This window comes from Chelonoidis abingdonii, chromosome 1 (genome assembly GCF_003597395.2).
Source record: "Chelonoidis abingdonii isolate Lonesome George chromosome 1, CheloAbing_2.0, whole genome shotgun sequence".
In the NCBI taxonomy this organism is placed as follows: domain Eukaryota; kingdom Metazoa; phylum Chordata; order Testudines; family Testudinidae; genus Chelonoidis; species Chelonoidis abingdonii.
The window spans coordinates 178,769,925-178,793,210 of NC_133769.1; the positions used below are offsets into that span (position 1 = coordinate 178,769,925).

Genomic DNA, 23,286 nt, shown 5'->3' on the forward strand with positions numbered 1-23,286 from the left:
AGCAAGAAGAGGAGGAGACAAGAGGTGCCAGGGCTGTGCTGATACACCAAAAGGCTGCTGATCATAAGCAGAACTTCATCTCACTGGCCAGGAGCTTTCTTCGCGCAGGGACAGTTTGGAGATATGAATTTGAAAATGAACTTTAGGGGGATTTTTCTAGCCAAGTGCCTGGTGGTTTTATTCTCCTGTGTAAAAGGTGAGTTTGCACCAACTTTTTGCTCTTTCAGGCTGGCTTTGCTTAAAATTGCACTTAAAGCATTTAAAATTGTGGTAGATTAACACCCATTTCTTGTACCCAGACAAGGATGATGGATATTTTAACAAGGTGCTGAATTAGGCCCATCTACGCCACAATTATAATGGACTTTGGGATTCAGTTCCAATACGGCTATAATTTTCAAGGTGGATGGGACCTATAACTGCGCTGTCCCAGGGTTTCACCCAGTTATGAGAATTTGGGTTGGTCTTGTCCACACTGCACATTTTAAGCCTCTCCCCTGACTCAGTTATAGTTGAGGAGCAAGTTATTACCAGTATGTTTGTTTTAGATTAAACCTTTGATAGTGTTTTTAATATAGAAATGTGTAAGCAAAATTAAACGTGACTAATCCCGTCTCTGCCACACATCATCTACTTAACGCTAAATAGTGAAGCTTGGGGCAAGATGGATGATCTGGTAAAAATCCTTGGATCTTACCTAAATATCATGGGCCACATTCTTCCCTGGTTTAACTCTACTAAAATCCAAGATGAATTTGGTTCCTTGTCTCGAGAAGAATTATCGCTATTGCCAGAGCAAGTGCAGTGCGAATAAATCATTTTAAAAAGTGTGACACAACCCTCTGAATGGTAGCTAGCCCTTATGAAGCTGCAAAGATCAGATACTTGGAGAACTGGCAATGGGACCTTTGAGGCCAGGATTTTACCCTAATCCTTGGCCATTGACTTTTATAGAGCCAGGATTTCACCCTAAAAATCTTAGGGCTTGATCCTGCAAAGTTGTCAGCATTTTGTCCCCAGTCCAGGCAAAACTATTAAATACATGCTTCACTTTCAGCGTACGAGTCGTCCCACTGACTTCAAAAGAACTATTCACGTGCTTAGACTGAAGCCTGTACTCTAATGCTTTGCTGTTGGAGGCAGAGTGCTCATGTCTTTGTAGGATCGAGCCCTCATTGTTAAGCACATGGCTTCACTTTTCCCATTGGTAAAATGAAGATGATATCTACCTTACTTTGCAAAGTGCTCTAAGATCTCTTAGCTAAATAAAATAACAATAGCCTTTAGTCTGGGGGAACCCACGACCTGAGCTTGCTATTATAATATTTTGTAAATGGTTTTAGCTTCAATCTAACAATCTTTTATCTGACCCGTATTAATATCATAAGTGTCAGCATGGAGTTTTTCCTACTGCCCTCAAGGAAGCTGTTGCATTTTTTTTCATAACCCTATTCAAGAGCGACTTCACTGCGTAGACTCATTGCTCTTTTCTAGTAACGAACATTTTATTAAAGGGAAACAGAACTGTTGACAGGGTAAGTATTTTTTGCAAAGGAATATTAACAGAAAGGGTGATAAATACAAACGATCATATGATAGGGTCGGGTTGGTCTAGGTTGTAAGTTACCAATATGTATGTATCTAATGTGTTATTTCTAGTTATAACAATTATTTTTTTTAAACTTTAATCTAAAAATTTAGTTGCAATTTTGGCATATAGATTAGAACAAGTAGTAGTGGATTCAGTACACAAAAACCGTTCATGAATGACCGGAATAAATCCAACAGTCGATGCTTTATGATGGTTGTTTAATGTTTCCTATGTACAAGGACTAGATAAATAAGGAATATATTCTTGCTATGGACTTAAAACAGACTCTTGATTTCCTTGAATGGCTCTATTTGTTTAAAATGTTTGAAACTTTAAAAGTGCATACTTCTTTTCTCGGGTGAAGTATTATCAGTGCAGCTCCTTTTAGTTCATTGCACGTGAATTATCCCATCCTCTTTGACTGCAACTGACCAGTTTGTAGCTCAGCTCTGATCGCTCTGTCCTTTGCAGAGTATTTCAGTTGGCACTATCAACAAATATTGTTTCATTGTCTATACAGAGGACTTAGTGTTGTTTGTTTGGGATACTCAGACTTCTGTTCCTATGATTCAGGAACCAAGCAAACTTTTAAAGACCGATCAGGACTGTCTGTCAACTGGAATACTACTGAGCTTTCCTTCCTCAGGATTTTGATCAACTTTTCCTTCATTTACACATGCAAAATATAAATGATAGAATATGCACCACAAACAATAATGAGTAGTAATAACTCTAAATATCTGTGAGTAATTCTGAGGAGTAGCAAGTATCTGAATTACATTTTTTTTCTTTGTCAAAAATGCTGCAGGTTTTACAAAGGGCTTTGGTTCTCCTGTTAACACTTATTGGGAGAACAAATATTATTGAAATAGTTACACTTCCAAGAGTGAGTGATTTCAGAATGTTCCATTAGAAAAGCTGAATGCTTTTTAAGAAACTTGATAACTCAATAATAGCTCCCTTTGGGCTGGCGGATGCAGTGCATGAAACTTTTCATCCTCTCACAGGCTCTAATGGGTCATCTCTCTCAGATGTCTCAAATAATTATTTTGCTGAACAAGCATGATAGTCTAATTTTTTTTATTTGACTCCAATATTACTATTTCACAAAGCAGCAATTAGTTTTCAGTTTTCCTTGCTGTGATGTATTTTATCATACTCTAGATCTAATGAAAACTTTATAATAAAGGATTATATATTATAATAATAGGCTTATAAACCTAGTTTCTCTTTATGGGGAAAAGAACTTACACTGTGTAAAATTAATTCAGTGTAGCTCACCATACCTACCAGTATAGCTTTATCCCATAGATTAGAGGGGAATTAATTTAGTAAATGGAAGATTGAAAGTTTTTTTGCTGTTAATTAATTTATTTTATTTGAAACTTATAAGCATGTATTTAACCTGTCTGATTGATTGTTTCAATATTATTTATCAATTTGCTTATGTGGTACAGACTAAGAATCTACACAAATGTTTGTGTGGAGTCAGCTTCTCATCTGAAGTCACCTTCAGGCAAAATCTGTGCTCTAAAACCCAATCTGCTATTACTATTCAGTATGCAGAGGCTGTGATTTTTAGATTTAGATTCAGTTTGAGATAAATGGACATGAGATCTTGTGACAGAACATACCATGGGATGATAAATGGTTCTTGATATATAACAACATGAGTAAGGCTAAACAGCCTTGACCTTTCTTAATAATACCAATATTTAGCCCTTATGTGACCACTTAACATCTTCAAGTGCTGAACAACCTCTTGCAGTGGCACCCTTGTGAACTGGGTATTATCTGTTTTGCACAAAGGGAACTGAAGTCAAAGATGACCTGAAAAGAGGGGGAAAGCCTGCCTTTGGGCCTGTGTTTACCTGGGGATAGTATCCATGAAAGAGAGCTCTTGGAGGGAGGGAGTGTATCCTTTTGGTCACAGCCATGCAGGAGGGAGGACCTCTGGGTCTCACTCCCACCTCTGTCACTCACTCACTCACTGTGTGACCTCAGGCAAGTTGCTTAGGCCAAGATTTTGAAAAGTGACTAATGATTTTCAGTGTTCAACTCAAGACACATTAAAGGAGGTTGATTTTTCAGAAATAGCTGAACAGCTGGTCTTCAACCTGTCTCAAGTTTAAATTGAGGCACTCAGGATCACTGGTCACTTGAAAATTTTGGCCACAGGTCTGAATTGTCAGAAGTGTTTGGAGTAATTTTGGCTGCCTCAGTTGTGGGTGCCTATCTTGAGGCACATACAACACAGACTGACTTGCAGAGGTAATGCTCGGTGCCTTTGAAAATCAGCCCGAGGGGTCTTAAAATGACCACCTCCGAAACCAAGGCACCCCTAAGGGCACTTCTGAAAATTTGCTCCAGAACTTCTGTGTTCAGAATTAAAATGGGCTGTTTGGGAAGCTTAACTAACTGATGTTCAGGAGTTGCTCTGAGGGCCTGCGGTGCAAGCAGCTATATAGATGCCCACCCTTATTAATGAGGAGTGGTTTGGGAAATAAGGGAAAAGTGGGGCATTTAACTTTGTGACCAAGTTATTTAATGCTGCAGTGTCTACTGTTAACACTCGTCCATAGATGCTTTGGACAGACACTAATCGAGCTGTATTCTTCTTCCCCTGTTTGAAGGGTCTGCAAACGAAGCACGCAACGAGTATGGCATGCAGGGTGGTTCTGTTTTTTTGAACATTCAGAACTTCAAAGTGGAAGCGCAACAGCAAGTAACATGGCTCAAAAATTTATTCCGCCTCACGAAAGGCAACAGTTCTGATGTGAAATATTACAAGGATGAGAAAAAGTATGAGATGTTCCCCAATGGAACCCTGAAAATAGACCACCTGGTGGAAGAGGACAGTGGAAATTACAAAGTGACTGTGTACAATGACATGGGAAGTCTGCAAGTGGAGAAGAACTTCATTCTGAGGGTTCAGGGTGAGTCACCTTCCATGTCCCTTCCATCATAGCTGGGTGAGCCTCCTTGTTCCCATTTTCTTCTTCTGCTGAATGGGTCTCCATCCTGTTTTCTTGTGGTCTCTAACTTTGTCACGTGGGCTCCTTTTCACTGAAGGGTTAGCTCTGCTGCATCTATTCCCTTTCTCTGTTCCTGGGTGGGTTCCTCCTTTTCCTCTCTTGCCAGGTGAGTCTCCTTGTTCCCTTCTTCCCCTCTGTTCCTGCTGCTCAGTTGCTCTGCTGTCTGATTTCTTCTTTCTCACATCAGCCATGAACTCTGCCAGGCAAACAGACCTGCACTGGTATCAATGAACGATGGAAGACCTTATCTCAGGTCATACTGAGCCTTTTTCTGCCACTCAAAATATCCAGAAACCCTGGTGTTTATATCTACATTTGGGAGAGATCAGAAGCTGGGGTCTAACTTGGGGGGAAAAATGGTGGTAGGACCCTTCCAAGCTCCTTCCACAAATTAATAACCCACTTGGAGCATCAAAATGAGATGCTACTCACAACATATTGTGGAGATGTTTGAACTGTTTGCATGCTTTGCTGGGCTCGGCTCCCCTAACTGGGGTTCAAATATACCCCTGGGCTCTGCTAAGCTCCTTGAGCTTGTGTTCTCCTCCATAAGACTCACATTTTGGAGCCCAAAAAGACAGCTCAGGAGAGTGCTGGTACGCGTCCTGCTCTCTAGTTCAAGCCCTGATTTCACAACAGATAGTGAAAACTTTCTTAAGCAGCCATTCAAGGGACTGATACTTCTAGGTTGTTTGACCAGTGAGATGTGGAGCAGAACTGTGCTCTGTACGTTCGGAACACTTAGGCAGACTCCTAAAACAGGAGGCTGTTGAAAAAAACCTGATATCTTGCACAAGTTTCTGTAACATGAAGATTTTCCTTCTACAGTACTTTGTTCTCATGACTTGCTTTTGAACTTACCAGCTTGCTTGCATGTTTACATCCTGTATTAATGCACTGCTGCATTTGAATCCTGACAATTAGTAAATGATTCAGTAACTGGCCCCCTATTTATTTGTAATTAACTGGGTCTCCTGTTTACTGTTCACCTGTTCCATCCCTTATAAGCAGCGCTGGTTTGAATTTTTTTGTCTTTAGAAAAACTGACAAAATTTTGAATTTTTTAAAAAGGGGGGAGCTGCTTTGGAATTTTTTTCTTGTTTATTGACCAATTATTACAGCTGATTGGAATTTTCTGAATGTTAAGATTTTGATGACACATTTAAAAAATTTTAAAGAAAAGAAACATGAGCAGAATTTTAAAAAATTACTATGACACTCATTCCTGATTTTCTACTAACTTGACTTATAAGCTGAAGGAAAAAAATTCAGATATCTTTAATGTTTTAAAAGTTTTTCGTGATCGGATAATTGCTATTTAGATGGAGGTGACCAGTGTCAACTCGGACATCTTTGACAGTATGAATGACAAACTCTCCTGCTAGACGTTCTTGTGTATGAATACCTGTTAAGATTGCAAAAAGAGGCAACGATCCTGTAAGCACTTAAGCACATGCACCACGTTGCTCTTTGGAGTAGTCCCAAAGTGTTCTGTGGCTAAAGTCAAAAGCTAATTAAGGAAGTCCGGCACCCTAGGCCCTCCCACAAGTGTGGCCCCCTGTGGCCACTTTCCCAACTTTGCCTCGCCACACAGAGACAACTGGCTACCCAAAAGCCATCTGCTGGGCTGGTGGGGAGGTCCACTCTTTCAAATTGTGTGGACACCTGCTGCGACTGCCCTAGCAAAGTCCCGAAGGGGTGACCACTCTCAGATCAACACTTCTCTGAGCTATTGTTACAGGCTACCTGCTGACTCAGAGAGGCCTCATTGTATCTGTTATACTGATGAAGTGGGTTCTAGCCCGCAAAAGCTTATACCCAAATCAATTTGTTAGTCTCTAAGGTGCCACAAGGACTCCTCGTTGTTTTTGCTGATACAGACTAACACAGCTACCACTCTGAAACCTGTTATACCTGAGTCACGTTTTTCAAAGTTTACAGGTTACGCATTGGATTGGGGTAGAATTTCTAGCTCAGCCACTGGCTTCCTGTGTGACTTTGATCAAGTGACTTAATCTACCCTGTGCCTCAGTTTCCCAACTGTGAAATGGGGATGTACCTCTTAGGAGTGCTGGGAAAATAAAATCCATTAGTGATGTGAGGTGCAGTGATATGATGGCCATTAGAGTCAGATAGATAGCATAATTATTTTGTAAAGGAAAAGCTTAGTTTCTGGCATCATCATGTGACTCTAGAAATCAAGACCCTAGGCATCTGTCCGTAGCATCTAGAATGTTTCAAGGCTGGATGTCTTTCTGAAATAAGTACCCGCTCAAACAGAATTTATCAGCTTGATGCAGAAATTACTGGGTGAAATTCTATGGCCCGTGTTATACAGGAGGTCAGACTAGATGATCACTATGGTCCCTTTTGGCCCTAAAATCTATTAATATTGTTTATCCAGCCCTGAGCAATTGCTTAAGTGTTAGCAGGACCAGGGCCATACTTTGCACATACACTGTATTCAATGGATGGATTATAGTGTTTGCTCAGTAGTTAGTGTTATAGTTGAAGTGCAGTACCCTGAGAAATGACTGAGTGTAAACTAGCATTGAGGGTTTCCAGGCTTTTTGCAATGACTGATGGAATTTGCTCAGTGTAAAAGTAAAAAGTTGCTTCTCTCCCTCCCCCCGCCCCCGCAACTGATGTGCCTGCAACGTCAACCTGGACTCAGTCAAGGTGGGCTCTTTCTGGCTCATGTACCATTGCCAGTAATAGAGATTCCGCAAGGGGAGCTCCATTATCAATTCACTGTGCATAATAGGAAACCGAAACCAGCTTATTCATAGCTTCATTGCCTCCGTGTGCTAAGACGATTTCCAGTCTAATCTATGTTCTTATACTGCAGTCTTCACTGTGGTATCTGAACGCGTTCCAGCAGTGTGTTAAGCACGTGACAAAGACCTGGGCTATACACTTAATACATCCCTCTCTGCCGTACCTATGATGGTATATTATTATTATTTTTATTTTTACTGACCTAGTTTTTTCAGTCTTTCCGGTGTCCAACACTGAATGAAAAGTTGCAGATGCAGTCATGCCAGAGCTGCATAGAAGGAGACTATTGTCTCTTTGCTTTATGACGTAAAGCCTTCACGTAAGTCCTCCCCCTCCGTCCCATCCCTTCTGTGCCAACTCCTCCCTGCATAGCCTAGCTTCTCTTCCATAGTAACTGCAATGTGTGTTTGCTTACACTGGACTGATGGCCTCCTGCATGGAAGAGAGGAAATACTGTGGTCTCCCTACGTGCCAACCAGCCACCTTGCTGTCTGAGAGCCTGCGTAGTATATGAGGTATTTGTGGGTGGAGATAGAGCAGCAGTTGATGTTTTGCTCTCCTTGGCTCTTCCCCCTGCTCTGAGCTCAGTTTTCCACACACATTTAGGTGGGAGGTGTTACATCTTCGAGCAAGGTAACAGAGATACAGCTCTGGGTCCTCTCCCTGGTTGCTAATGAGCAGCCACCTCAGCTAGTGCCAACTCTGCTCTGGAAACAGAGGGAGGTGGTCAGTGGAGCCTGCAAGTTGACTCCAGGCTCTATATGGATGGAATAGAGTTCCTGTATCCATAGACTCGTGAGAGCTGATGTATTGGGAGGGTTTGCAGTCTCCCAGTCTGCAGGATCCCCTAACTCCTCCTACCAGATGGGATGATGCAGCAAAAATTTTGCAGGGGGGAACTGGTAGTTTGCTCCTCCCTTCGGCCATGCCTGAGGGGATTCTCCATGAACTAGAACTATGATACTCAGACCTCAGTAGTTCAGGAGCCAAATTAGCAATCACTATTACCGTACTGTGCCGTACCATACCATTACAGTAGCGTGAATTCGTTGTTTCTTTACTATAGTAGTGTTCATATTCAAACAGTATGATGGGAAATACTCTCTCTGTGTATGTACTGTATTATTCTCACAGCAAAAACTTAATTGGTTAATAACACAGTAAAAACATTGTGATTGGTTAATAATTAAACTACACAGTGTTTTAATATCCTGTGCTGCAAAGAGCCTCAGGAGACACATTAAAGAGCCATTTGTGGCTCCTGAGCCACAGTCTATGGAGGCTCTGTCTATCCTGGCACTTAATTAATGTCCTTAAAACTTTTATGGCTCAAAGGTGTGAACCCCTGCGCTGCTCTTGCCCCCAAATGGCAAACTTTTTAACAACAAAAAGCACTGGTGTGGACAGCGCTTCATCTGCTGGAGCTGCTCTCCCAGCCCTGAAGCTACCACCCCTCATTGCAGGTGGTTTTATTCTCTTGCCAGGAGAGTTCTCTCCCACCTATAAAGAGCACCTACACAGTGCACCTTGCAACAGCATGACTGCAGTGGCCACCGTTGTATGGTGCGCAGTGTAAACACAGCCTGAGCTCAGAGCTAGAGTGATCTGGCCCATTGTGTTTCAAAACAGAATAGGACAAAGGGACTGGGATTCTCTCTCTCTCTCTCTCTCTCTCTCTCTCTCTCTAAATAAACAACGAAATGTTAGCTCAAGAAAAAACACTCTACAGATCTGTAGGTAGGGAACAGAGGAAGTGACAATGACTCATAAAGGTTTTACTTGATTTTTTTTTATAAAAAGTTTATGCAAACCAGTGTTGAGCTGACCTTTTCTTTGTTGTTGCCACATCATGTCCTCCCTCGGGTCTAATTTGCTGTTTGCTCTCCCCTTTATTTTTTCAGGCATTGCTTCTTTCCCACTTTCTCTCTCACTGAATATCTGTGTTCCAGATTAATTTGCCCCACATCCTTCCACAGGATCACTTTATGTTCTGCCCATGCCTCTAAAATCCTTCCAGGTTCCTTTGTATCATTCTGTGGATCTTGCCTGTTCTAACAATGAACTTTTTAAAATTAGAAATCTTCACAGACTGACTGCCTCTTCTATTCTCTTTCAGAAATGGTCTCTAAACCAGAAATCAAATGGACATGTTCACAAAAGCTCATAAATGTGACATGTGAGGTGAAACAGAAGAACAAATGGACTTTTCATTTGCTTCAAAATAACCAGTCGCTCCCTGTCAGGTCAACAGATGCAAATGGCACATGGAAGATTGAATATCAACCCACGACCAAAATCCTCACCGCAAAGTTCCTATGCGAAGTTAAAAATGATGTTAGCCAAAATACTACTGATCAGGAAATCAAATGTTCAGGTACAAAGTCTATATTGTGAAAAGGTCTCCAAATCACAGCCCACAAAGAGTTACAAACATACAGCTGTCTCCAGGGTGCTGATTCTAAAACCAGTGTCAGCCCAATAAAATAACTAAGGGAATTGACATGCAGTAGGTTTTATGCAGTGCTACACAGCAGGAAGCAAAAAACAAAACCCTTCTCTCCCCCCCACCCCCTGCAGCAGTTCTTCTTTATTATTTCTTCAGCACCAATAGTATCCATTGCACTGCACAGACCATTACAACTTCAGGGGTCATTTTAGTTGGGTAGAATAAAATTAGCCAAGTTGAAAATTGTCAGGACGTCCATTAACACCCTACAATTCCAATGAATTGGCCTGATTCTCCCCTCTCTTAATCCAGATTTACGCTGTACACCTTCGTGACTTCATTGACGTCAATAGAATTGCTCTTGATTTACACCAGTGTAAGGCTGTGCCTACATTACAGGTGGGACAGTGCCATAGCTGTAGTGCTGCAGCTGTGCCACTGTAGTGCAATGGTGTAGATGTTTCCTACAGTGACAGGAGGGTTTTTTCCCATCACTATATTTAATCCACCTCTTGGAGAGGCAGTAATGAGATTGACAAAAGAATTCTTCCATCGACCTAGACGCGTCTACACTGGGGGTTAGGTCGACTTAACTACGGTGCTCAAGGCACAAAACTTTTCATGACCCTGAGCAAAATATTTAAGTCAATCTCGTTTTTAAAAAGTTAGGTTGCCCCAGGTACGTCACTCAGAGGATTTAACCCCCACTGTAGACAGCGCTAGGATGACGGAAGAATTCTATTGACCCCGCTACCCATGCCGATGGGAGAACCTTTCCTTTCAGCATAGGTAATGCCCACGCTGAAATGCTACTGCGGGTGCTGGAGCTGTGCCGCTGCAGTGTTTTGAGTGTAGACAAGCCCCAAGTGACAGGAGAATTAAATGCGCGGAAATCTTGATCTTTTTCACCCTTGTATCTATGAAGTCAGTGGGGCCATAGTGGTGGATGGATTCTTTTGATAGAAAAACTGGATGTGCTGATTGTGCTATTTAACATGTGCATATAAAGCATGGGCTTCCTTTGCAGTGAGCTTTTGGGAAATTAGCCATATTTTAGAAGTTGACTGGCTTAAATGAGCAATCAAGTACGCTAGGCCTCAGGTGTAGATTTTCTTAAAGGAAAAAGGTTTTTACAAAACTTGCTATTCCTAGAAATGTTGTCATGAAACTTTAGGGGGGAAAAAAGTCACTGGAAAATTTGTTTGTTTGAATTGAAACCGTGTCCTGCAGTGTTGGGGAGGCAAGCCCATCAGCATTAGCCTTGTGTGCAGTCAGTGAAACACACCTGAAACACACCTGTAGTGCTGCAGCTGTGCCACTGTAGTGCAATGGTGTAGATGTTTCCTACAGTGACAGTGACCAGTCTTTTCTTTAATTGTCCAACTTGGGTAAAATGCAAGAAGTCAACAAATGAAAAATTAATCAGTCTCCAAAATCCTTTCATTTTTAATAATCTAAAGCGTCAATAGAAAAATTGTTAAGACCTAATTTTATTACCTATGTGTTATTTTTAGTCTTTTTTAAAAGTAAAATCTGAACAGCTTTGATGGTTTCCTACCTGCGTGAAGTCCTGTGGCCTGTGTTATTCAGGAAGTCAGACTAGATGCTCACCATGGGCCCTGCTGGCTTTATAGTCTATGAATCTCCATTTATGCAATTAACTGTGACATGTTCTCTTTGACCTGTTAATCTGGGCATCTGGCACCTTCAGCCACCAAGCAGTTTAACAGTAACATAAGTAAAATTGTAGGTTTCTAGCACCTGATTATCATACTCATTACAATGGGAACAGTGCTGCAGGCTTTACCCTTCTAGTTTTGCCAGAGTCACAGCAGCAGAACTGGGCATTTACAGCTATTACAAAAGAATCATATACTCTAAATTAGAGATCCCAAAGGTTAAATCATCACTATTGAATATCCGTTGACCAGTGACTCTGCACTATGTGCTGCATGGTATATGGCTGAAGATATAGAGTCAAATTCTCTACAGAACTAACGCCTTTGGCTTCAGTGAAGTTACTTAAGCAGAGAGTTTGGCCCATTTCCTATACCCCAGTGAGTTTATAATCTAGATCACTGTTCCCCAAACTTTTCAGAGTCATGCCCCCTTTACCCCGGACACTGCAGTGAGAGGTGCCACTGACAACTTGCAAATAAATAAAACCAGTCAGCTTTCAAATGGGGTGAGGAAAGGATCCTACAGTGTGGGGCTCACTGCAGTGAAAGGATGATTGTTTGCCCCCTTCAGACCAGTGGCAGGGTCATGGCCCACCCACTTAACAGCAGACCGAGCCCAATGTGAGCCTGAGAGATGGCAGCTCTGCCAGCGCCTGGAGTGATGGAAGCAGCAAGAGGCCCTGCCAAGGCAGAGCAGAGGCTAGTGAAAGTGGGAAGAGGTGGCTCTTCCCACTGCCTGCAGAAGAGGAGGCTGCTCCCAGGCACCTTTGGGAGAAAGGGCAGGAGGTGGCTTCTCCCCAGTTGCAGTGGGCTCACTCTCTGGGATGGCCCAGGCGGACAGCACTGGACAGTTACTGAATTGGGGTGGAGTGTCGCTGTCAGCAGGAACTGGGGCAGGGGTGCTGCCACAGCGGGTCCAGGCTCATCCATCTTCCTGGAGAGCGGGAGCTGAATGGTGGCGGGGAGGGGTGTGTGAGACGTGGCATGGAAGTGTGGTGTCGGTGCAAGACTCACTGCTCTGGCACATGTTCTCCCAGCAGCAGCTGGGCTAGCTGCCCCAGGACAGCCAAGGCTGCTTCTTCGACAACTGCAGTGGTTTCCTCTTCCGCTACATCCTGACTATATTGCAGGACCTGAGGTTGCCCCAGCACTTCCCTGAGTGCAGCCAGCTGCAGTGGGAGGCCAAGTACTTCCAGCTGCTCGAGATGGCATGTCCTCTGGCACAGAGCCAGGGAAAACTTCCAGGAGATGCGACCTGCACTGCAATGGCTCCCTCTGCACTGACCAGCCCCTGCCCGGGCTCAGTGGTCTGGAGGTGGAGCTATCTGAGAGTGGGGTGCTGCCTCAGCCCCATCCCCCCACCTCCAGTGACATACACAAAGACCTGTCCTGCTCCCTTATGCAGAGTAGGGAAGTTCTGCCTCCAACCCCCCAGACTTGCCCCAGGGACAGGTCATTGACCATCCACCATAAGTTGGGGCACATCCAGTTTCACTCCTAGCTGTACCACCACTTTAGACAGCGTGGTGGCAGCTTGAAACAGCGAGAGGAGTAGGAGTGCAGATATAAGTCTCAAGAAGCAGTTCTCAAAGGTAGCCAGGGATAAGCCTGTTAAATTGACAAGCAAGCATGGGGTGGGTGATCCAAAGATGGAGTCACCACAAGGCAGTGTAGAGTTGCTGTTTCTTGCTGTCACATTCGTGTATATTAAATACTTGGAGCTTATTGCATGAAGTTCATTCTCTCATCACTCAGGGCCAGTCCTCACTGGATGTAAATTGACAATAATAATTAATGCCTAGCACCAGGGCTGTCCTTAGCTTTTCTGGGGCCCTACACAGCCCCCTCCCCGCCCCCCTGTGGGGAGAGGGGGGTGCAGGGCCCCAGGCCTCTGCAGGGCGGTGTGGGGGCTGGCCCCAGGCCTCCACGGGGGTGGGCTGGCTTGGGGGGGCAGGGAGAACCACCCCCTAGCACTCACCAGTGGCGTGGCTGGGGTCAGGTCCATGCACTTCCTGCTGCTGGTGATCGCAGCCCCAGCCCTGCTGCACTCTTCGGGGACGGGAAGAGGCTGGGTGGGGGCAGAGCAGGGAGGGTGCTTTGGGGAAGGGGTGGAGTAGGGGCAGGGCTGGGGCAGGGAAGAGGTGGGGCTGCGGCTGGAGCGGGGCAGGGGCCAGGACCTTGGGGAAGAGGCGGGGCACAGGCTGGAGCAGCACGCAGCAGCACAGGGCACCAGGAAATTTGGTGCCCCAAGTTTCCTTGTGCCCTACGCAGCTGCGTACTTTGCATATGGGTAAGGACAGCCTTGCCTAGCACTTGTGTAGGGCTTTTAATCCGTAGATCGCATAGCACTTTACAAAGGAGTTCAGTGTCGTTACGTGGTTTTCATTGACTTCAATGGAGCAATGCTGATTTACATCAGCTGAGGATCTGGCCCTCAGTGTTCTTCATTGTGACTTGGCTGCTGAGCTTCATCTGTCAGACAGTAGAGGCTGAGTAGTTTGGGGTATTCCATCTGTGTTATATTTTTCTGTAGCATCAACAACTAACAAAAGCATTTACCACAGAGGTCTTGAAGAAATATGTAGCACAGATGTTGTCATATCACAAGAAAGGTAAAAAAAACACATCACAGGTTTCTTCCTATGCAAGTTAGAACCATGGGGGATGTGGGTGGGGGGAGGGGTCAGCTCTCCCCATCACATTAAAAATTCTTCAGGTTCAGTTAATCCTTCTTCCCAACTATGGGAGGAAGTGTGGCCTAGTTGACAGAGCACTGGACTAGGACTCTGTAGACTTGTGATCTGTTCCTAGCTCTGCCACTGGCCTGTTAGGGGACCTTGGGCAAGTCACTTTATTTTCCCATCGGTAAAATGAGGATAATGATCCTGCTGTACCTAGGTCTAGGGATGAAAAGCAATATATGAGTTCAGTATTATTATTACTTGAATCTCTTGTTTTAACTGGGGTACTTACAGGTGCCACTTTGCAACCCAATAATATTGATAATGATGATGATAATTGTATAGGGTATTTTTTTCTTTGGAAGATCACAAAGCACTTCGCAGACACTAAGAAATTAAGCCTTGCAGCCTGCCAGCCTGCAGTAAGTAAATATTATTACATCCATTTTACAAGAGGAGAAGTGGAAGCCCTGGGATAATTAAAGACAGATTTCATGACACAAAACTCAAAGTGTATACACCTTTTTGCACACACATGCACACTTTTGCATAACCCAATCACCCCATTTTGTGAGCAAAACTTTGGATTTGCAAGTTGAAGTGGGGCTTTCCGATATCTGTTACATGATCCAGTGCCCCGTGTGTGCACACATTTGGGAAAGGTGCATGCAAACATGAATGTGTGCACATATTTTTGTATGTTTACACACCTTGAACCTCTGTTTCTGCAAATTCTATGCCAAGTATCTATCTTGACTGTCTATCTATCTATCTTGGGCAAAGAGGCTGGGGCCAGTAAGGAAATCCTCTTCCCCAGGCACTAGACCAACTGTAGAGCTGCTCAACGGGGGCTTCTCCAACCTGATCCCCTTCCCTAACCTGGGCTTGGAGGGAGACTGTGGTGCATCTCTAGGGGATACAGTTTAACCCGGGAGCCCAGCCTACAGAGGAGAATTGAAGCATGAAGCACCTAAACTACAATTCCCATGAGACTCTGAGGTGCCACTTCTGAACTCAGCTGTTTCAGTTGTCAGCCAAAATATTTCCATTTATGAATTTTTGAAAAGTTATAATTTTCAGTGAGGAGAAAAAAAAAATGTCAATCCAGCTCTGTGTAAGATCTACTCTACATTAGGGATTTGTGCATCAGTATAGGTGCAAAAATCTCTAATGCCCACAAGCTGTAAGTGGTAAAGGTTTGTAACGTGCACTGGTTTGGTATTCAGAAGCTGTGCAAAGCAAGTCTAAGTGACACATTGACGGGATAGATGAGAATATGTTTTACACCTCCTCTTGCTTGCCTTTCCTGCCACCCACTTTTCTTTTGTCCACTGGGCACAAGTTCTGAAGTCCTTATGCAGATACAACCATAATCGACTTCAATGGGAGTTCTGCCCAAGGAAGGACTGAATCAAGTTTTGATCCTCAGTATGTAAATGACACTCGTTTGCACACCCACTGAAGAGAAAAATCAGTGCACATTACTGTAGTTCACACATTTTTTGGCCAACTTATCCTCAATAAGCAACTTTACATTTGTGTTGAATTTAGTCCCCTTCAGCCCCCCTTCTGAAAGGGCCTGCTCTTGAATGATACAATCAAATAGACATTCCAGATGCAGAGGGTCGTTCCCAAAGAGATGTGGTGCTGGAGGGGGGAAATGGAGATACAAGCAAGCTTGTTTGGCTAAAATAAGGAACAATCCCATCAACCTTCACCCTCAGATCAAACCAAACTTTTGTTTTGAGGCTACATAAAGTCTGGTTAGTTTTTTTGTTTCTTCACTATTGTTAATTATTGTGTAGCACTTGTTTCGAGTTCCAGCCAAAGCTAGCAGAGCAAGCTCTGAAATACCACAAAACAAGCTGTTCTCACGGTATTTCCGGCCCAGTATTTCCGGCTCCTGAAAAAGTCTGTTTTTTGTCAGACTCTGAGTCCTACTTTTGCCCAGTCAAATCGTTCTGAAAGTCCTTAAAAGGCCAGAAGGGCACTCAGATCTTTGTGTGTCAATCTAGAACAAGACTTTTGAGGGTTGACATCTATTGTGCTTAAGTAAAACTCCTTGGCACGCCTGTGAATTCTGCCTCAAACTTTCCCTAGAACTTTCATCAAACAAAGCACGTCATACACACATTTCATAACTCTGTTTCATGAAAAAATTCTCCTTCCCACCAAGTTTTCTGTGACCATAAGTTAGTGGTTTAGCCTTGTTTGTGCCTCAATTCCCCTCTCTGTAAAATGGGGATAATAATACTTAATGTTATCTCAGACAGGTGTTACGAGTCTTAATTTATTGTTTGTGAAAATGCTTTGAGATGCTGGGACAAAAGATGCTATATAACTAGGTTTTCATATCATCATCGTTATCCATGTCATAAGCTTCACATGTGTTTTATTCTCTCCCTGTGACATCTCCTCCTCCTTCTCTCTGAGCTAGGGCCGCTGGACATTGTTCTCATCGTGAGCATTGGAGCAGGTGCAATTGTCTTTGTCATCTTTTTGGCACTGCTGATTTACTGTATCAGGAAGAAGAGAGCAGAAAGATATGAAGAAGAACAGGGTAAGCACTTGAAACTTTCATGTTGCTGTATGACCACTTAAAATCTCGTCATTCTTTCCACAAACTGCTCAGAGATAGTGAGAGAGAAAGAACTGAGTTTTTTGTTACACTGCAATTCTACTCTTCAATTGCCAGTTTTAATCTTGGTTTCTGATGGTTGTTTTTTAACAAGACAGTACTATTTTCAAGGACTATTATTTACCAGTGAGGGGAGAACAGCTGTCCAAAAGCTTGTCTCAGAGAAGCATCCATGATTATTTGAATATCCTTAATCTAGAGATAAGCTTGAGAATCTCACCAACACACTTTCTCATTAACTTTTATATATGTAAAGGCAATCAACACCACTAATTGCATTTGAAATGTAGGCATGCCTAGAGAGTGATTTGGGGTGCCTCCATTTTTTTGGCTATGCAGCCTGAGACACTGTAAAGAGACCAAATTTTCAGAAAGTACAGAGCATAAAAGAGAAATTTTGTTGTTGTTTAGTCATCCTCTAAAAATCAGGCCCTGTTTCAAGTGTCTCAACTTGGGCACTTGAACACAGAGGTATGTAAAATTCACTGGTCATTTTTGAAAATTTAAACTGAGTTTTAGTTTTGGTGGTTGCAGGGAAAGAAGAAAAGGTATGTAATGAGTGAAATTGAATTCAAGAATGCAACAGAAATATCGGCTATAAATAATTAATGAAATCGTCATTACAGGCAAATCACATCATTATGGTGAACAGGGTTTAACTAGGTCCTACATGCTCATGAGATGTTTTCATGGGCATGATTGGCTTGACCAGCAACAGAGAGGACCATAAATCTCCCAATAGCCTTTCCTTGGAATATATCCAGTCCAACTTTGCAGACCTGAGAGGTGTGGACAGTTCTGCAACTGAACATTTGGTTGCTCATCTGAACCAAACCCAAACTCCAGACCTTAGAAAACTAAGACATGTTAGAACATGACCTTGAGGAGTCATGAACATAAGAACAGCCACACTGGGTGAGACCAATGGTTCATCGAGCCCAATATCCTGTCTTCCGATGATAGCCAATGCCAAGTGCCCCAGAGAGGATGAACAGACTAGGCAATCAAGTGATCCATCCCCTGGCACTCACTTCCAGCTTCTAGCAAACAGTTCGTTTTAGTTATCATGTTTCATTAACTTTGTGCCCTAGCAGTTAGTGTAGACCGGGACTGCTGTGTTTAACATCTTGCTAGCTGGTCAGGGGTAACCCTACTGGAACCAAAGATTTACCCATGATCCATTGACACGATGTTAAAACTGGCTTGTCCCTTTCCTCACTGAGCGTTAAGGTGCATTTAACTCCGTGTTAGTTACCATCAAGGTAACCAGGTCCTTTGGAATGGTTCGATAGAAGTTTTGGATCAGTTCAGTATCTGAGCCGGTGGGTCACTCAGTCCTTAAATCAAATCACACGTGGTCACTGGCCTTTCAGAAATGGTAAAAAGTGGCCAAAGATCATTAGTCTGCTTCATTTATGTGAAGTACATTTAATATGGTTAAAACGTACAAGATTGATTGTCCTTGTGTGTGGAGTCCTCTATCTACCTGCAGAACAGTGGCTGGGCAAACTTTTCTTACACTGCCCCCTACTGATGTGTCTCAACCCTGTTCTCAAGGGATCACCTCCAAAGATGAGAGAGGAGTTCAATCTCCATGGCATATTTCCTGCTTGCTGGTAAGCTGTTGCAGTTGTCCAGCAGAGCAGGCACACTGAGGCTATGGCTACACTTGAAACTTCAAAGCGCTGCCCAAGTGTGAGTGTGGTCGCAGCACCAGTGCTGGGAGAGAGCTCTCCCAGCGCTGCACGTACTCCACATCCTTCATGGGTGTAGCTTGCAGCGCTGGGAGCCGCGCACCCAGCACTGCGGCACTGATTACACTGAGGCTTTACAGCTCTGTATCTTGCAGCGCTCAGGGGGGTGTTTTTTTCACACCCCTGAGCGCGAAAGTTGCAGCGCTGTAAAGCGCCAGTGTAGCTATAGCCTGAGATAAGAGGGGATGGAACTAACTGAAATACCCCATGAGCACTGTGACCCCTACCAGCCAACAGATGGGCCATGGGGTAGTCTGGGAGTAGATGGCAAATCCAGGTTTTATTATTTCATTGAAATAAACAGGGTCCCCAACACCATACCACTTAAACTATGCAAGCATTTGACTGCTTGCGAGTGTCCAAGCCTTCTTCCCTAGGTAGTAGCTGTTCCCCATAAATAATAATGCCACATTCCTTTTTGACTGGTTTTTTTTTCTTATTGCTCTTCTGTTTTTTATTTCCAAAATATCCAGATAACTAAAAGGCACTAGCTTCTGCGTGATACCTCTGCTAACACTAACCCCCAGCACAGTGAAAATCTTTGATCCCATTAGAGGAACGGGGCTCAGGAAAGATCTCAGCAGCTTCTTTAACTAAGAGGCACAGGCTGCCCTGCAGACTGTGTCTGTAACCAGCATGGATTATCTTCTTTGTTTGTTTGTACTGGTGACATGACTCATGCTGAGTCATAAACTAATTACTTGGCGGTTTTGTAATTGCAGATGAAGAGACACAGATGAAAATTCGACAATCGAGCGACGAACTGAAATATCGGGAGCTTCCTAAACCTCCAGTTCATGGTCCCCCAAAGCAGCCACGCCAGCAGCAGAGACCCCCTCCACAGTCTCAAACTCAATACCAGGCAGGGCCGCCCCGGCCCAGGCCACGCACTCAGCAGAAGTCTCCAAGCCACATGAAAGAGAGACTGTAAGCATTTGTCCTGGAGGAACAGAACCTGTCCCATTGCTTGCTCTGGTGGGACTCGCCACAAAAATAACCTTGCAAATAGCCAGCAATCCCCCAGATTGACCGCTTTTGGTGTGGAAGATCACTGTCTATACTGAACGGCTGATGAAAAGGCGCAACGATGGAGACTTGAGGTCATCACAGGTCATTACCTTGGCCATTTTCTTCAAGTGACTCCACGCTAATATGGGACATTTAGTCCTGAAATCTGCTTCCTTTTTGTTTCATTTGGTTGTACCTTTCCTTGCCAACTTCTGGTCTAATTTATTTTTTTTATTTTTATTTTTTTGGGGGAAGGCTCTAAGACTCTATTGAGATGACTTTCATCACGTCTATCTCTTTCTCCCTTTACCTGCACTCCTACCCAAACACCCCTCTAGTTGTTGCAGCCAGTCATTTGATCACATGGAGAGGAAAATAGTTGTGTTAATTGTAATGAAGGCCTGACATAGTGGAGTGCTGGCAAGAAACTGCAACTTTATTTCTTGGCTACAGTGACATGACCTGGTTCAGGGTTCCCAAGGCAGATGTACCTGTCACGTGACAGGAGTCAGTATCCATTGGTGTGTGAGATTCCTGTAGCACAGTAATACATACTACCAACCAAAACCAAGTAGTCTAATTAATAACTATTTTCTCTGAACCTTGTTGGCTCTCTCATCCCATGACCACTTTGTGCTCTCAAAAGAGGCCCAGGTTTGGTGGCCAGCGCAGCTACTACGGTTGGTGTTTCACCTGGAGCCAGTCACATGCACCAGAGAGGAGGAATTCACGCTCTTGCTTTTTCTACAATATTACTTGCTTCCAGGAAAATCTGGAAATGCTGCAGTGCTGTCTTCTGCTCCTCTCCCAGAGCTCGTCCACACGGAGGGATTTAGGAGGCCTCATTTACTCTATTTCTGTGAAGGACTTGGTTTAGGGCTGATACCACATAATCCATTTGACATCTGCGTCAGCATTCTGAAAGCAAATAGCCTTGTTCCAATAACTCTTGCTGGTTCCAATAGCAAATAGCCTGGTTCCAGCAAATAGCCTGGTTCCAATAACTCTTGCTTTGACAAAGGAGGAAATGCTCGGCTGGTCTGCAGTCAGCACCACATGTCTCTGGAACACTGGATGCAGTAGTGCAGGAGTTCTCAGACTGGGGGTCTGGACCCCTCAGAGGGTCATGAGGTTATTACATGGGGGGTCACGAGCTGTCAGCCTCCACCCCAAACCCCGCTTTGCCTCCAGCATTTATAAGACAGTTACAATAAAAACACATTTTTATATATTTATAAGGAGGGGTTGTGTTCAGAGGCTTGCTATGTGAAAGGGGTCACCAGTACAAAAGTTTGAGAACCTCTGGTGTAGTGGGAAAGACGTTCTCGCTTATTCATAGGCAACACATCGAGGAGCATGCAGGGGCAAGTGCCCCCCATCCCCATAGATTTTTGCTTGGACTTCAGGGAGGAGGGAGAGGGGCTTTGTCCTTCTCCTGATGGGCCTTCCCCCTGGCATGCTGTGCCTCTGGCAGCTGGGACTGGGTGGGACAGAGACCAGCCACTTCTCACACCGACTGCTCCGGGTTGCTGCTTTATGCAGCACAACCACTGCCTGAGAGAGAGCCCAGCTGGGGAGGTGGCGGTGGCAGCCTATTTCCCACCTGGGCCCAGCTGACAGGGACAGGGGCCAAGCGAGCCACAGTCCCCTCACTCCCCCCTGGCACATTTCTGGGTTGCTCAGTCCCTGTCCACGGTAGCCAGTCCCAGGCGAGGAGCGAGCTGCTGCCGCTGTCACCTCTTCAGCCTGGCTCTCTCTTCGGCAGCTGTCACAGAGAGCCCCACCACTCCCAGCTAACTCTGGTGGGGCAAGGAGAGCATGGTGACTGCAGGCTGGGTGCAGGGCCAGGGGGGTGCAGGGCCAGGGGGTTGCTGGGCAGAGGAGACATGGGCTGTCATGTGTCCTCCTCCTTTAGCTTGTGACCCCCCAGCATCAGGAGGCACGAGATGTTTGTGCCTCTCACCTTTGGCGAATCTCATGACTTCTCTGATTCTCAGGTAGATCAGCTGGGTCAGCAGAGGCCCCATGTTTCTATTTTATTCACTCATTGTCTGGCTAGTTAAAGCAGCCCCCCTGGTGTTAGTGACAGCACACTGAGCATGGGGCAGGGATGGGGAAGTGAGAGCCATTCTCAATAGCACATTGGCTGGAGCTTGCTACTCATGCCATGTAAGGTAGATGAATGTATGGTAGTTCTTTCAAGCTCCGAGTCTCCAATGTATTTGTGTGACGTTAAGAGGCGTATCCTTATTTCTCGCCACAAATGTGCCCATTTATGACCTGCCAGGTGCAGGGAAGAGACATGTTAGGAAGGAGGCCCCTGCATGTCCTGCCAAGGGGCCAGTTGTTGTTCTTTGCTTTTTTCTCAGAAGCTGGTCCACCTGGATGGAAATGTTACTCACGCCAGGCCCAGCTTTCTGCAGTATGTGCTAATGGTTTGATTAGTTTAAGGTTTATTTTTTTTAAATGGCTTGTACTCTATTTTGTGTATGAGTTATCAGCCTAGTACTGCATAAATAAAGATTAAAAAGTGGATGATGGGGCTTTAGCTTGTGCTGCTCCTGGTGTTTGGCTATCTGGATTTCACTTATTTATTAACAGGCGGCAAAAGAAGATGTGTGAGCCTCAGTGGCCACAGCACAGAATGACACTGTCATGCTAAACTCTATGCCCCCTTGAGTATCCACAGCCAGCAGGGACAGCGTGGGGGTACTCTGCGTCCGACCCAGCTCCCCATTGTGGACCCAGTCTGTGTCCTGAGAGGGCATGCTGTTCCTGTCCTGGAGCTCAGGAGGTTTAACTATGCCCGTTCCTGTCCACCAGAGTAAGTGAAAGGTCCATGTTATGTTCATCCTTGATTGCCATTTATCCCGTGACGGCAGTGGGGGAGATCTTGCATGAGGAGAACTGGGCCACAAGGTGGGTGAAAGGTTCATTCTGTGCCCATCCCACATCCCCAGTGATTGGGGAAGAGGTGAGGTGGCCTCTGTGCCCATCCCTGATGCCTAGTGCAATTTTGGGGTCAAAATAACAAGTACCTGTAGTATTTGTTTTGTGAACAAGTTATCCCTCAATTTCCCCTCTCCTGTCACTTCTCTCTCAGGATATTGCCAAAAAATCAAGGTAATTGCAAAGTGAGGTTTGAGTTGACTCCAGTGGCCGGTGAAGGCTGTCTACTGCTCTGGGGAGAGACCCCCCACTAACATACTTACTGCCTGGGAAGATGGGACCTGGGAGTGCCATAGAAGTGCCCTGTGTATACTAAATGTTAGTGCTGTGCTCGATAATGAGGAAGAGCCTGCTTCAAGTCCAATCAGACTCTCTCACTCCCCGGGTTGCATGATGCTAAGTGTGCAAGCAAAACCACCCCGGTGGCTCTCAGTGCTCGGCCGTGCAAGAGAGCTGAGTCTGATACCCTGGTCTCTTGGTACAAGGCTAGGAGCGCTGTTGGGTTTGGCCAACTATCCCAGCAGCAGTGAGTTCTCATGCTGCCACATGGGAGATCTGGACTTGATTGCAGTGTCCTCTCCTGAGCTGCTGAGGGCTGGGGCAGCATACTCAACCTCTGGGTGAAGTATGTTTCCCAATTAAGTTTGCAAGTTTGTGATGCAGTTGGTTTTTCTAAGACAGCAGTCTGTGGATCCTCTGTTCTCACTCCAGCCTCCGAGTGCTGCCT

The 23,286-nt window shown here is 44.6% G+C and overlaps 1 protein-coding gene across 1 annotated transcript; it reads left to right on the forward strand.

Annotated features, from left to right (window-relative positions):
• The first annotated feature begins 75 nt into the window (after nt 1-75).
• On the forward strand, nt 76-22,151 carry LOC116839131 (T-cell surface antigen CD2). The gene is made up of 5 exons (XM_032804839.2): nt 76-196; nt 4,225-4,527; nt 9,521-9,778; nt 16,648-16,770; nt 19,325-22,151. Exons 1-5 carry the CDS (start codon nt 124-126, stop codon nt 19,531-19,533), a joined length of 966 nt encoding a protein of 321 aa, XP_032660730.1. The 5' UTR covers nt 76-123; the 3' UTR covers nt 19,534-22,151.
• The last annotated feature ends 1,135 nt before the right edge of the window (nt 22,152-23,286 follow it).